At 36.0% G+C, this 14,660-nt stretch overlaps 2 protein-coding genes and 1 long non-coding RNA gene across 4 annotated transcripts in view; 2 read left to right on the top strand and 1 right to left on the bottom strand.

Annotated features, from left to right (window-relative positions):
* The first annotated feature begins 3,321 nt into the window (after positions 1-3,321).
* LOC143562789 (G-type lectin S-receptor-like serine/threonine-protein kinase SD2-5) lies at positions 3,322-6,741 on the top strand. Its single transcript, XM_077050496.1, has one exon. The coding sequence runs from the start codon at positions 3,322-3,324 to the stop codon at positions 6,571-6,573; it is 3,252 nt and encodes a 1,083-aa protein (XP_076906611.1). The 3' UTR covers positions 6,574-6,741.
* A 44-nt stretch (positions 6,742-6,785) lies between these two features.
* The window catches only part of LOC143562796 (phosphatidylglycerophosphate phosphatase 1, chloroplastic/mitochondrial-like), a 29,783-nt gene continuing 21,908 nt past the window's right edge, over positions 6,786-14,660 (bottom strand). Inside the window, exons 2-5 of the mRNA XM_077050501.1 lie at positions 8,256-8,333; positions 7,603-7,676; positions 7,415-7,522; positions 6,786-7,118 (exon numbers count right to left, since the gene is read on the bottom strand). Coding sequence (XP_076906616.1) covers positions 7,002-7,118; positions 7,415-7,522; positions 7,603-7,676; positions 8,256-8,333 — 377 coding nt within the window. The 3' untranslated portion in view covers positions 6,786-7,001. The remainder of the gene's footprint in view (positions 7,119-7,414; positions 7,523-7,602; positions 7,677-8,255; positions 8,334-14,660) is intronic.
* Positions 8,648-10,365, top strand: LOC143562799 (uncharacterized). 2 transcript variants are annotated; one of them, XR_013140556.1, is made up of 5 exons: positions 8,648-8,702; positions 8,822-9,008; positions 9,081-9,141; positions 9,761-9,982; positions 10,103-10,365. It is a non-coding gene; the product is annotated as an uncharacterized LOC143562799 (long non-coding RNA). The 2 variants fall into 2 exon arrangements; XR_013140555.1 differs by having other exon boundaries at positions 8,819-9,008.

The raw sequence follows: 14,660 nt of genomic DNA, 5'->3' as shown, positions 1-14,660 counted from the left end.
AATAATAATAATATTATTAGTTTCCGAAAATATTTTAAGCTAAATACTATATATGTAAACTTAACAATCATATAAAAATATTGCATGCTTTAATTAATATTTTTTATTGTAAATAGGCTACTAGCTAAATTTATCAAATCAGGTTATACTTGTTTTCGATCTAGGGGAAATTAACTCTCATATAAGGCCCAATGCATGTGAGGACTCGCTCGAAGTCATAACAATGTAGTGAGATAAAACTCGTTTCATTCAAGGAACCAACTAGTTAGTCAATATAATGTAACAGATTGCTTAAATTCTATTATTACTATTCTATTTTTTCTTTTTCGGAAAGTTTTTAAAAGGTTTATGATTACTATTCTTATGAATAGAAAGTTATTAGTTTTGGTATTGGAATAATTTTTTTGATATATTCGATCAAAGGTTTACAAAGGAATAAATGGCAAAGGAATATGGAAAATTTCCAAAATAAGCGTTTATAAAAACGTTTTTCAGATTTAAGGTGCCTTTTGCAAGAAATTCCCAAAATAAGTATTATAATCTAGTTGTGATGAGTAGTTTGTATAACCCATGAAAACTTGACACGTGTCTTTAAACTAACCGTAACAGGCAGATTTACTAACCATTTACTTGTCACGACTATATAAGTTTTATGCCTCGTAATCAACGCCCACGAGTAATTCATAAGTTCTTTAGTCGTGACGAGTAGATTGTAAGGTTAAACTAGTCGTGGCGAGTTAACTACAAATAAACTACTCGTGTGGGGATGTAAACCCGGTAATGTCACACCCCGGTTTAGGGCCTAGGCGTGTGACTAATAGTTGGTACCTGTTTTGTAAATACATCAGAGTTTCGGGTTATTTTAGTAGAAGACTTTGGTTGAATAAAATATTAATTTATTTGAAGACTTTCTCGGATAATAAATACCCGGTGTTTGAGTTATAAAGCTTGTTGAAATACCGTTTGCAATATTTTAATAATTAAAAACTGAGTCATCTCTACCTTGCGAGCGTCTATCTTCATGAATGACTATGTTCCTTGCTACCTGTGCTAATATGTTCCCCTGAAATGTGGGGAAAAATACGTCAGCTATATGCTGGTGAACACGTATGACTCAATAAAACATTTGAATGACATTACAATACATATATAGTTTTCTCTACAAGTTCAGCAGAAACATTTATACTTCTGGTCTATGTACCACTGCCCTACACACAAAATTGTTCCCGAGCCACGTAGCCCTTACTTGGAGACTAGTTATGACCATTAGCCCGCGGCCACGTAGCCTTGGAATGATTTAGGTTGAACGGTTATGTTTGGATCCAGACACATGTGTAATCGGTATGAGTTGATTTTATTCTCTACTTTGTATTATAACGTTTTAGAGATCACAAGACCTCATGTATACATTGATTGACTCGTTAAGACAAACACCCGTTCGTCTCATTGAGTATAAATATATTTGACTGATAAAAAGGTTAACGTATTCACGTTATAAAAGGTTTGAACGTATTCACCTGTGATTGACTGTTCTGAATGATATGGTGATTTCGTTTGAAACCTTGACTGTGAATGAATGATTGATTGACTGACTGATTGATTGATTGACATATAATAAAATAGGTATATAAATATCCAGATCGTCTCTTGATCCGGCTATCGACCTTTAGTCTGGTTTAAATAGCTTTAAACCTTGATTGATCATTTGTTTGAATAAAATATTTAGACCCGTAGTCTTTCTGTTTACTTATCAAATCATATGATGAGTTTCTTCTTCATGAAGAAACATCTATAATCTGTTTCTTCTTCAAGAAGAAACATTCATTGACTGCTATGCATGTAAAATCTTATGTTTCTTACACATGAAGAAACAATGTTTTAACTATATTCTTTGTAAACGAATGTTATGTTTCTTAATCGTGAAGAAACTATATTTCCTTATGAGTGTAGAACTGATGTTTCTTAGTTGTAAAGAAACACTATTATAATCCTTTGTGTGTTTAAAGCTTATGTAAACATAATTATGATCAAGGTTTGGGCTATACCCCTGACTATGATCTAAGCCATATAATAATACCATAATGACTTAGGTCAGAACCCTTACCTTACATGGGTATTCGAAGTTAGATACCTAAGTTTGTATGAGCAGCACTTCTACTCTATGTCGTGTACTGGTGCTTAGATTGTCAAAACTTCGGGGCTTAGCATGAACTTCGAGGTTGGCACGCAAAACGAGGCAACATATAGTGGCCGTCGTGACGTGCACGTACTTCGAGATAGAATGTCGGGTTATTCTCGTGTAGCACGCACTTCGAGGTTTCGTCAGTGTATGGCACAGATTACGAGGTGACATTTGTCGGGTCGGGGCACGGAAACCGAGGTAGTGAGAGAGTAATTTCTAGAGAGAGACTCTAGAGAGAGAAAGTTTGGTGTCGGGGTATGAAACGTCGAAACTCTAGAGTGGTGTCGGGACTCCAACTCGGTGGTACAAACTTCGAGGAAGTAATAGTGGTTTGGTGTTCGGGATGTCACAAATGAGCAAACCATGACCACTATTTATAGTTGTTTCTTATACCGCCGGTTGGACCGTCTCTTGCCACCATTCATTGTTGTGATGACACATGTCCTTTCATGTGACATGTGGCGATACATGTCAATCTATTTGATTAGTCACCGTACATGTGTCAATTTCACTAGATTAGTCATCGGACACATATCGATTCCATCCTATTAGTCATCGGACATGTGTCGCTTCAATAGAGTTTTATATTTTTATTATAGCTAAATGATTAAATGGTCCCTCAACTTCCTAAATTGACAAAAATTGGTATGAATATTTTCGGGATGTTACAGGTAAACTAGTCGTTGCGACTATGTGAGTTATGAATTACTCGTGGGCGTTGATTACGAGGCATGAAACTTATTTAGTCGTGACGAGCAAATGAATAGTGAACCTGCTCGTTACGATTAGTTTAAGGGCACACGGCAAGTTTTAACTGGTTTTACAAACTACTCGTGTGTAATCATAAACTACTCATCACGACTAGTTTATAATACCTATTTTGAGAATTTCTTGCAAATGACATCTAAAACCTGAAAAACGTTTTCATACACGCTTATTTTGGAAATTTTTAAAGGAATACTATACATGGAAACTAAAATCACGTAAATCATGGCGAAATAATAGCAGCCACAATAATAGTCTAAAATAAGATTCCAATAAAAGTTGTGTCTCCAACACGGGGGCTTTAATGAGGGGACTATATTAACATTGACTTATAACAGATTGAAGCATGCATTCTTCATCCTTAACTGTTACTCATGAGGTTCAGTTCCAGTTTCTTCTTTGGGTTTTCTCTAATTCTCATGATATCACCCAGTCTCACTGCTCAGCCTTCTGAATTATATCCCACAGCAAATCTTTCAACTACATGGACCACCAACGGCTCGTATGCCATACCCGTTCTCCGTAGAGAAACCAATTTAGCTGTATTCACCTTATGCTTCCTCTGTGAAGAAATTTGTACCTCTTACATCTTTGGCATATTCATTTCTCCAACCACGAAATTCCCTGGGCAATCAGAATCCGTTTGGTTTACCAAGGGAGAGAATTCGCTCAGGAAGATTGAAACACTGAATTTTACTACAGTTGTAAACTTGGTTCTAATGGACGAATATGGATACTATGAATATGAAAGCGCAGTTGCTGGCATGAACCTAACCGGTACCGGAAACCTCGTGATTTTCAATGACCAGAACTCTGTAATTTGGCAATCGTTTGATGACCCAAGAGACTCTTTGTTACCTGGCCAAGAGTTGTCTGAAGGTCAAAATCTGGAATCTAGTGATTCATTATATTATCTTCAAGTCACGGATAAAGGTGTGTTTGGTTATAAAGAACCACAAGGACGATCTCAAACCTATCTCAGTAGGTTGATTAATGACAACGATACAAATGCAGGAAGAAGATGCATGAGATTCTTGAACGGGAGTTTGTCATTCTTCACGGATTCTTCCGAACCAACTGATCCTTATTATGTAATTGACATACCTAAAGCTTCATCAGCTCAGTATATGAAACTAATGCCAGATGGGCATTTGCAAGTATTTGAATGGCAATCTGAAAAGTGGACAATGGTAACCGATCTTACTTCATTTTTTAAATCATATTCTTATACAGCAAATCTTTCAACTACATGGGATGCCAGTTACTCAGATCTCAAACCCATGCTCCTTAGAGAAAATAATGGAGCTCAATTCTCCTGTGGCTTTATATGTGAGGGAGATAGGACCAACTGCAAATCTTCTCACTACATCTTTGCCATATTCATTTCTCCGGTCATTTACCCTGGGGAATATCAAGTCGTTTGGTCAGCCAACCCTGACAATCCGGTCACAAAGAATGCGATACTGAAATTCACTGCAGCTGGAGACTTGGTCCTAACGGATGGAGATGAAACCATAGTATGGACCGCCAACACCACAGGAAAATCCGTTGTTGGCATGAACCTAACTGATACCGGAAATCTGGTGTTGTTTGATCAACAGAACAAGGTAGTTTGGCAATCTTTTGATCACCCAACAGATTGTTTGTTACCTGGCCAAAAGTTGTTTCAAGGTCAAAAGCTGAGATCTAGTGTTTCGTTAACCAATTCAACACGTCAGAATGGTATGTTTTTTCTTCAAGTAACAGAAAAAGGTTTGTTTACTTATGTTGAATCAAGCCCACCTCAACCCTATTACAGTATCTATAGCAACGATACAAGTAAAGGAAGAAGATACATTAGGCTCATGAATGGGAGTTTGTCATTATTCATGCAACCTTCCAAGCCAAGTGTTCCCGATGTTGTTATTGACATACCTAAAGCATCATCAACTCAATATATGAAATTAATGCCAGATGGGCATTTAGTAGTGCTTGAATGGAACTCTGGATCCAACAACTGGATAGTGGTAGCCAATCTTCTTATGGATATTGATGTAGGAGAGTGTGGTTATCCTTTGGCTTGCGGAAGAAACTCCATTTGCTTGGCTGATAAACAATGTAGTTGTACCGGATTTGATGGATTTGATTATTTTAGAGCAGTGAACAATCGCCAACTCAACCTGGGATGCTCTGCAATTACTCCCCTCTCATGTAACTCTATACAAGATCACCATTTTATCCAGCTTGAGAACGTCAAGCACTTCACCTTCTATTCTGGTATTTTCGACATGGTGGGCGTGAGTATGGAGACTTGTAAACAAGCGTGTCTAAACAATTGTTCATGCAAAGCAGCTTTTTTCCAGCACCATTTTAATTCTGCAAATGGAGAATGTTATTTACCTTCAGAGTTATTTACAATGAACACTGTAATAACATATTATAATGTTTCAGCTTTCATAAAAGTCCAGAATGTTACATCACCTCCTCAAGTTGCAACATTCGCAGGCTCTAAGGATCATTCTTCTCCTCAAGTTGCAAGAGTTGTAGGCTCTACGATTGGAAGTTTTGTGCTTTTTCTTCTTGTGGTCATAGGTTGTATTACATACGTAGTCCACAAGCGAAAAGGGGATACAGAAATGGAGGAAGACTATTTAGATCAAGTTCCAGGAATGCCGACACGGTTTTCTTATGAAGAGTTAAGAATAGCCACAAATGATTTTCGTAAAAAGCTTGGTGAAGGAGAATTCGGATCTGTTTTCGAAGGCACCCTAGCAGATGGAGCCAAGATTGCAGTAAAATGTCTTGAAGGACTTTCACACATTAAGAAATCATTCCTAGCTGAGGTTCAATCCATTGGCAGCATTCACCATGTAAACCTAGTTAGACTTCATGGATTCTGTACATGGAAATCACAACGATTTCTAGTGTATGATTTCATGAGTAACGGGTCATTAGATAAGTGGATCTACCATGGAGTTCGGGACCATGTACTGGGATGGGAATGTAGAAAGAAAATCATTCTTGATATAGCCAAAGGTTTAGCATATCTCCATGAAGATTGTAGGCAAAAGATTGTGCATTTAGATATCAAACCTCAAAACATACTTCTTGACAACGATTTCAATGCCAAGGTATCTGATTTTGGGTTATCTAAGCTGATTGACAAAACTCAAACCGAAGTGATGACTACCATAAAGGGAACGCCTGGATATATTGCTCCAGAGTGGTGGAGCTCAATTATCACTGAAAAGGTGGATGTGTACAGTTTTGGGATCGTTCTCTTGGAGATCTTATGTGGCATGAAGAATTTCGATAGATCTCTGCCAGAAGAAAGCTGGCACTTACTCTCTGTCTTTCAGAAATGCTGGGAGCAAGGAACGTTGTTAGAAATGGTTGACGAACACAGTGAAGATATGCAAATAAATGGTGCAGAGGTTGTGGAGATGATGAAGATGGCTTCATGGTGTTTACAGACTGATTATACACGCAGGCCTTCAATGTCTTCCGTGGTTAAGGTGTTAGAAGGAGGAATGAGCGTTGAAACAAGCTTGGATTATAACTTTACAGATCCAAGACTGCGTAAAAACAATAGTCAGAAGAAAGATTTAACACCATTGTTAGCTTCTGTTCTGTCTGGGCCAAGGTAAGTAGCTTTAAAGGTTCTTGTGGATCATTTCTATGCTTTCTGTATTTTGTTTCCATACAAATGTATATTGGCTTTATGCGTGTACAATATTATTGAGTTCAGATTATAATTGTTGCAATAAATTCCAACTGTTGGCTGCTTGTTTTATGTGATAATTGTTCAATCCAATGGTGTGTTTATTACCATTCAACCTCACGTAATCCAAACTAGCAAAGCGTCTTGTATAGGTACAAATGTTACTTCACATCAAGTTGGTTCAAGAAATAAACTCCTTTTAACTTAACCAACAACTAAAATTTGCTACATCGCACACAATATACAGTTTCATGGAGTAAATAAGAATAAGGTAACAAAAAGAACCATGCAAAGGGGGCTTGCGCCACATATAATGACTTCAGTTCCTCATTTTTCTAGTTTCTACGTCATTCCTTAAATAGCTGGTGGTTCTTTCATGCAATCTAAAGCGTCTGGAAGAAGCCTCGCATTAGCTGGCTTTAACCCCTTTCTCAACCACCACTTTAGAAGGGCTTGTTCGATCTTCCTCACCTGAAAATATATAAGTATACAATCATAAATATGCCCAATTTTTCACTTGCATATTGCCGCTATCTATGTTTACGTACATATAATGAACAAAAATAAGTTTGCCCAAATTTTGGATCAAATCGCCCCCATTCACGCATTTAAATCTCAAAGTCCTTATAAGAAACATAATTGTGTTTTACATTCTTATGTTTCTTATAAGGACATTAAGATGCTATATACGTAGCTGAATCAGCTGGTGCCTAACATGTTACCCAGCACGCGTTAAAATTTAATAAAGATAATATATGGAATAAAACCTGCTTAACAATGAATGTCTCTTCTGCAACCCTCAGTGGGGCAGTTAATATAGCAAGAAACCCGTTTCTGTTCCCATAGACAATATCCGTGAAGGTCCGATCACCGACCTGTAACGAAACATTTTTGTATGATAGTTTATTTAACTTTAACAAACATCATATTAATTTTTTTAGATAATACATGGTACCATAATGAGCTTAGATGAATCACATCCAAAATGCCTTTCAACTTCTTCAGCTGAACCAGCTGGTTTCTTCATCTCTAGAATGAACATTTAAAGAAACAAAAAGCATGAATCCATCATCACTCATGAATCAAGTACCCACAAGCACACATTTCTCACTTGTGACATGACACAAAAACCCAACACGAATCTAACACAACATTTGCGGGTTTGTGTTTGGTATAAAATGGTTCGGATCAGTTTCGGGCCGGGTTCGGGTCAATCTGGATACCTATTTATTTTTTATGCTTTTTTTTAATATGTTTTATATAATAAAAAAAAGTTGGTTGGGTATCGTATGCAAAACTTGAAAGTTAAAACTATAAAGTAAATTAGCTAATATTTCATAACAAAAAATGTAAGTGTTTTGCATAAATTTGCAATTTATTTTGGATGTAAAAATGTAAATATAAAGTATTAATATGCGAATACAATAAAAAATAAAAAACTTCTGGGTTCAGGTTCTTGTCGTTCAGGTTCTTGTCAAACATTAAGGTTCGTGTCGGGTTGGACCAGCCAATCTGTGAACACAACCATTGTAACAAACCATTCAAATGAAAACATATATGTAAGTTCAATTCAAATGGAGGATATAAGGAATTCATTTAGACACATACTATGTCTAATTACTCGAATTCCAATGGCCGACTCAACCGCCTTCGCTTTCCTGTCATCAGGATCATACTCCTCAAGTCCTAATCCGAATTGAAAGTAGTAAACACATCACAATTCACAAACCATTCAAAGACACAAACTAACCGGTTGGGTTGAAACTAAATTACCAGCAGAGTTACTGAAAACTGCAATGTTGTCCCCAAAAACCGATTTGCATGACTCCACAGACGCAGTAAGCGGGCCCCACAAATCCAAAGAGTAAGGAACAGTAAGTGTGTTATCCTTATCAAACACCACACCTTCAAACCCCTTATTCTTCAAAGCAGCCCAATCAATATATGTTACATCAGGCACTGATACATGAGGTATCATCCAATGCCTGTTTCTAGTAATCACCGAGTGACATGGTGTCAGTTGCTAGTGCTGCTGAGTCAACTCCTCAATCGAAGGTGGTTACTTTTTTTTTCTCTCTATTTACTAGGTTTGTAAACTAACTGAGCGAACACGAACAAAGTATGTTCGTGTTCGTTTAACTTTTACTAAACAAACGTCTGAACACAAACAGCAGCCAACAGTGACTATGCCTGGAAGAAAGAATCACTGCCCCAGTTAATCGACCCAACAACACGCAAGGTGAAAATCAAAATTTCAGTTTTTGGTTAGCGTTTGCTATCAGAACCGACCACATCAAATTTGGCTTTTACAATTAGACGCTTTCCAATCAATGAAATCGTTCATCGCCTTCAACTTTAAAGGTATTAGCAATATTCCATTCGACTATACAGATTTATTGATTGTTTTAATTCTGTTGGATTTGGAATTTGCAGAATCTACCCACATATCCGAACGATTCAAGGTGATCCCTAATGTCAAAGTGATTACAAAAAGGTAACCCACTGATTTCACCTAAATCGGATACTTGCATGAAATTTATGGCATTAGCTTAAATTTTCATGCGTTCCATATAATTAGTAATTATTAGCTTTAGTGACTGCTATATTTTTTGGTAGAGGGGACACTATGTAAAAGTTGGAAATGAAGAGTATTAGCACTTAAAATGATCTGTTTTTACCCAAACACGATTAGATCGGAATAGGATTTACAGTTTTTTTTTTAAGTGACCCGTTTGGATTTGAACCCGTACCACATGTTTAACCGACCCCCTGCCCCTCCTTCCGCCCCTAAATTTTTTTTTCACGCTTTAATTGCATGGTATATTTCTATGTTATGTTATTATTTAAGTGAATTGATTAATTTGTATTCACATATAGATTTAATTGGGTATTTGGTTCGTAAATGTGTCTTATTTCATTGATCCAATAAGATTGATAAATATTTTCTTCAACACCTCTTGTACCTAAAATTATGCATCTTTTCATTCTTCAACACCTCTTTAAAGTATTTTTTGAATACTAACAAGGTATTAAAAGAGCTTGTAAATGTTATTTGCAAGTTACAATGGTGTCACTAACACTTGTTATGGTGGTTCATGTGATGATAATTTGAGACGCATGGTCAACTGGTGCAGCCTTAGAATAACGCAGTCGATGATCAGAGAATGGAGAACCGAAGTTTTTGGAAAGTCGGAGCGTTTGATATTGGTCCCATAAAAATGGAAGCCTTAGTTTGCATTTAGGACCAAGGTTTACCATCAAACATCAACAGCGCGGGTAACATATGTTGAGATATTCTCAAGAAACAATGGAGCCCAACACTAACATTCTCCAAGGTTTGATCTATTGCTTCATTTTCTCATTTTCGTTATCTTTTTTTAAATCCTTTAATAGAGTGAATAGCTTTGGTTTAATGTGTGATGGTGATATGTGAATGTGTTGCGTGTGTTTGGCAGGTATTACTTTCCATCTTAACAAACCGAAACCCGGATGACGAGTTGGTGCCAAAAGTTGTTCATATGTACAAGATTGAGAAGTCCAAATAATGCTAGTGCTTGCAACTGCACATAGAAGCATGTAATTGGCTGATATTCAAAAGTATGGTAGTTGTGGTTTTTGATTTTTGATTAGCTAGAGTAACATTTTTTTGTTTGTTTATAGAACTCGAATAACTTTTTGTTTATATTGAATTTCTTTGATACAAATTTATAGTTTGATTTGTGTCTGTGTGTTTGTGTCTATATTAATATATATTTTGAACAATTATTTTTGGTTGCCTGATCAAAAAGACGGTAGCAAGATTTGCAGATTTGCGGTTGCAAGACTTGCGACCGCAGCAGTGGTAGCAAGCTTTGCGACTGCAGCAATAGTTGCGACGGCTGGGAGTGGTTGCAATACTTGCGACAGAAGCAGTGGTTGCAAGACTTGCGACCGCAGCAGTGGTAGCAAGCTTTGCGACTGCAGCAATAGTTGCGACGGCTGGGAGTGGTTGCAATACTTGCGACGGCTGGGAGTGGTTGCAAGACTTGCGACCGCAGCAGTGGTAGCAAGCTTTGCGACGGCTGCAGTGGTTGCAAGATTTGCGACGGCTGTAATAAAACGGTCGCAATAGGTCAGTTGCGACGTGTGTTTTCCGACAGCATTTTTGTTGCAAAACGGTCGCAATAGGGCAGTTGCAACTGATTTGCGACCGGAATGTCGTCGCAATTTTCTTGTAGTGTGGAGGTACGGTTGATTGGGTGAGTGTGATGTGGTGGAGACGGTATACAACATTTTACGAGGATATCATTGTTATTATTATTATAACAGCATGATGAGGAACCCATTTTATGGAATCTAAACGCTTCTTGTTTAGAGAATCTTGTGTGTGTGTGTTTTGGTTTGGAGTTGAGATTGACTTTATAATGGATTGTGGCCACTAGTCGTGGATGTGTGGGATGAAATGGATTTGGTTTAAACCAATGTGCGACATAAATGAATATAAATTTGTAAAACACAGAATAACATCAAATGCATTATAAAATACGTTATGTTAATTCTTGAACTTTGTTACAGCATCCTCCGTAGATATAAATATGATTTCATTTGAGAACCTATTAGAGTTTTAAGAACTTGAGAACTAAATTAATGGTCCACATTCAACCACATCAACTAATAAATTAAAATAATAAAGGACATTTTGGTAATTGACAATCTCTATCTCTTCTATCAATAAAATACATCATATGTATTCTCTCTCTTTTATTATGATTAATTTTTTTTATCTTCTTTATTACTCTTTTTTTTTTCAAGTTACCTTTTTATAACTTAACGAAAGTAATAATAAAATTTAAATGCATAAAACTAATTAGAAAACTAGATAAAAAGATTGAGTCACAAACTATATTATCATCTTAAAGTCTAGAAAAAACAAATTAAATTAAATAAATATAGTTTATGTATTAAAAGTTAAATACATGAATAATAGATAAAAATATGTTATAGCAGAGAGCCATTTGAATTCAAAATATTGTTGGAATACCGTATGCCCGAGACACATAATTAGGTTAATGTGGCTAGTCGTGTTTGATCCAAGTCGGGTCATACCCAATAACGAGTTAGACACACACCAATTATGTATTTGTTAAGATAAGATCTATAAGACAAATACAGAACACGACACATTTAGAAAATCGGGTTTCTGAATACTTACTTGAAAGTGTTAAATAAATTAATTGGTTAATTTATTTATTCAAATAATTATTTATTATTGGAATGATTATTTAACTATATGGTTATTTATTCAAATAATTATTATTGGAATGATTATTTAACTATATGTTCTTTTGTAAAATGGTTTATAAAAGATGGGGTGTTTATATATTTTATAAAGTATAAAATAAATAAAATAAAAAAAATAAAAAAAAAAAAAAAATTTTATTTGGGGCCCGTTTTGGGTGGGCCCCACACCCCAAAAGTTTTGGTCAAAAATCTTGTCATGGATATGGGATAGATTGAGTAAACTTCACTTGACCAAAATACCTAACATATGATGTGAGAAAGATTTTGTTTTATATCTTTGAAACAAGTAAACAAAACACAACTTTCAAGGAAGCAAAAACCAACTCTTTCTTTCTTTCTTGGTTTTGGTTTTCGGCCAAGAACAAAAGAAGAGGCTCGGGTCTCGGTTTCTCGTGTTCAAGCTTCCTAACATAGCTCGGTGTGTGTTGGAGGCTCGGGGTATATTCTGTTTGAGGATTTTCTTTTGAAAGTCTAGCTTCAACATCATCATCTTCTTCAACATCAACTACACTCTTAAAGGGTTAAGAATGTAAGTGTTTATAGCTTTGATAGTTTAGTTTTTCTCGTATCATTTGATCCTTGCTTCGGGTTTCTAATAAATAGATTATTGGTAATCTTATAACATGAATAAATTATGTTGTTCATGTACACATTTCCTATAAACTTGTAATATATACATATATAAACACATGGATACATATGTGTAGTTTGTTTATATCACGCTTCCGCCTTAATTGTGACTAGTTAAATGGTTAACTTAGTATAAAATATTCATAGAAACCCAACAAATGGCATCAAGAGCCGGGATACGGGAAACTAAGCTTCGGGTTTTCGGTTTTATATTTTCCCCTTGAAAGATTTTATACAAAAAAATTAACATGCATGATTTTTTTTGTATTTAATCTTGTTATATTTTTTGGCTTTGTTCAAAAAAATAAATAAATAAATAAAACCGAGTAAATGGGCCGAAGCCCAATTCGGATGTGATTGGGCCGAAGCCCACTTCATTAGGTTAATGGGTTAACCGAGAAAAAAAAAAGAAGGGAAGAAAGTGAAATGGGCCGAAGCCCATTTTGGTTAAATGGGCCGAAGCCCATGAGACTTTTCATTGGGCCGAAGCCCATGTGTTTTGGACATGTGGGCCGAAGCTCATAATCATGTTATTGGGTCAAGCCCAAATGGGTTGGGCTAGGCCCGATAAGGTCAAGGGGTTTTGGAACGGGTTCCTAAGACATAACGGGTTATGTTTGTTAAAACTAGACCGAGCCGTAGACCAAATGGATGTTTGTTGTGATTATTATTAATTATTCAAAGTTTCGGTTTGTAATAATTAATCAGGGGCAGTTTTGTAATTATTTATTCATATGGGTATGTAATAAATAGTTTATTTGTAATATCTTTATTTTATAGAAAAAATGTATTAGGACATTTGTTTTGTAAATTTAAAGAAGATTGCAAAATTGGAAGTTTGGGCCTTATTGGGCCGGGTATGGTGATAATGGGTCTCACAAGCCCATTAAGGGGATTCAAGCCCAAAAGAACCTAAGCCCACCTATTGAGCCCAAATGGAAGCTTATGGAAGCTAAGGCCCAAGTTCAAGCCCAATGGATCACAACGGGGTTGAAGAAGATGCTCGAAGCATTTGGATGCGGGATCGAGTGGGAGCTACAACATCCATGTGTCATGTGTCCCTTAGGATCGGACCTAAGACACACACTTGTTTCGGCTAACAAGTGTGGTCTAACTTAGTGGCTCGTGTCTAGTATAATTGTGTATGCTTGTTAATTGATTGTTTGATTGTGTGGTTGTTAGATATTAGGATATCAACTTCGTCACATAGAATTAATTAACAAAGCATAAAACGGGTTCTAATAATTATCGGTAATTACGTGACACGTAGTTTAATAAAATGGATTTATTAACTAGCCGTCTCACGCCCGTAATAAAATGGTTTTATTATAAATTAGAATTTTGAAAATGGTTTCAAAATATCATGTTACTAAATGCATGTTAGAACATGATTTAAAGTTTTACAACTAGAATTATTAAAACTAAAAATCCCTTTTAAAATTAAGGATAACAAGTTAAACACCATCCTTTTGTATAACGCTTAACATATTAGTAAGCTCTTAGTGGGAAAAAGGTCACCTAACCGCGTAGAGTAAATTAATATGTTGAGGTAATATTGGCATATAAATGGGAAAAAGGTCACCTAACCATTTATATGTTGATATTACAAGTTGATACAAGTAGGACGACTTAAAATTAGAACCATGTGAAGAGGGTCACTCAAGCATGGGGTCTAATAGGTGTTGATGGGATAAACATGCCGACACGAAATATGATTTCGAACCGGTCCCATAAAATCTAGAGGTTGCAAAAGGGTTTGCAATTGTTATGAATAACTACCTTGATAAACCGACAATGGGAAAAAGGTCACCTAACCGGAGTCGGGTTTATCGTTGGATTCTAGATTTTAATTATTAATTATATTTGGTATATATAAAAGGGTATTAATAATTAAAAGGGCAAAACACTAAAATGAACTTAATTAAAATTCTGCAGATGGCCGCACACGTCGACGACAACATAATCCCTAACGTCCAAAATGTATCTCTCCGATCTATTCTCGCTAAAGACCGTCTTAACCACAATAACTTTTCGGATTGGTTCCGAAATTTAAGGATTGTTCTAAAACAAGAAAAATTATATCATGTTTTGGAAACACCTATC

This window comes from Bidens hawaiensis, unplaced genomic scaffold (genome assembly GCF_021521415.1).
Source record: "Bidens hawaiensis isolate Kalapana, Puna unplaced genomic scaffold, B.hawaiensis_p1.1 tig00021170_1, whole genome shotgun sequence".
Lineage (NCBI taxonomy): Eukaryota > Viridiplantae > Streptophyta > Magnoliopsida > Asterales > Asteraceae > Bidens > Bidens hawaiensis.
The sequence above is the reverse complement of the archived record's forward strand: the minus strand, read 5'-3'. Positions and strand labels throughout refer to the sequence as shown.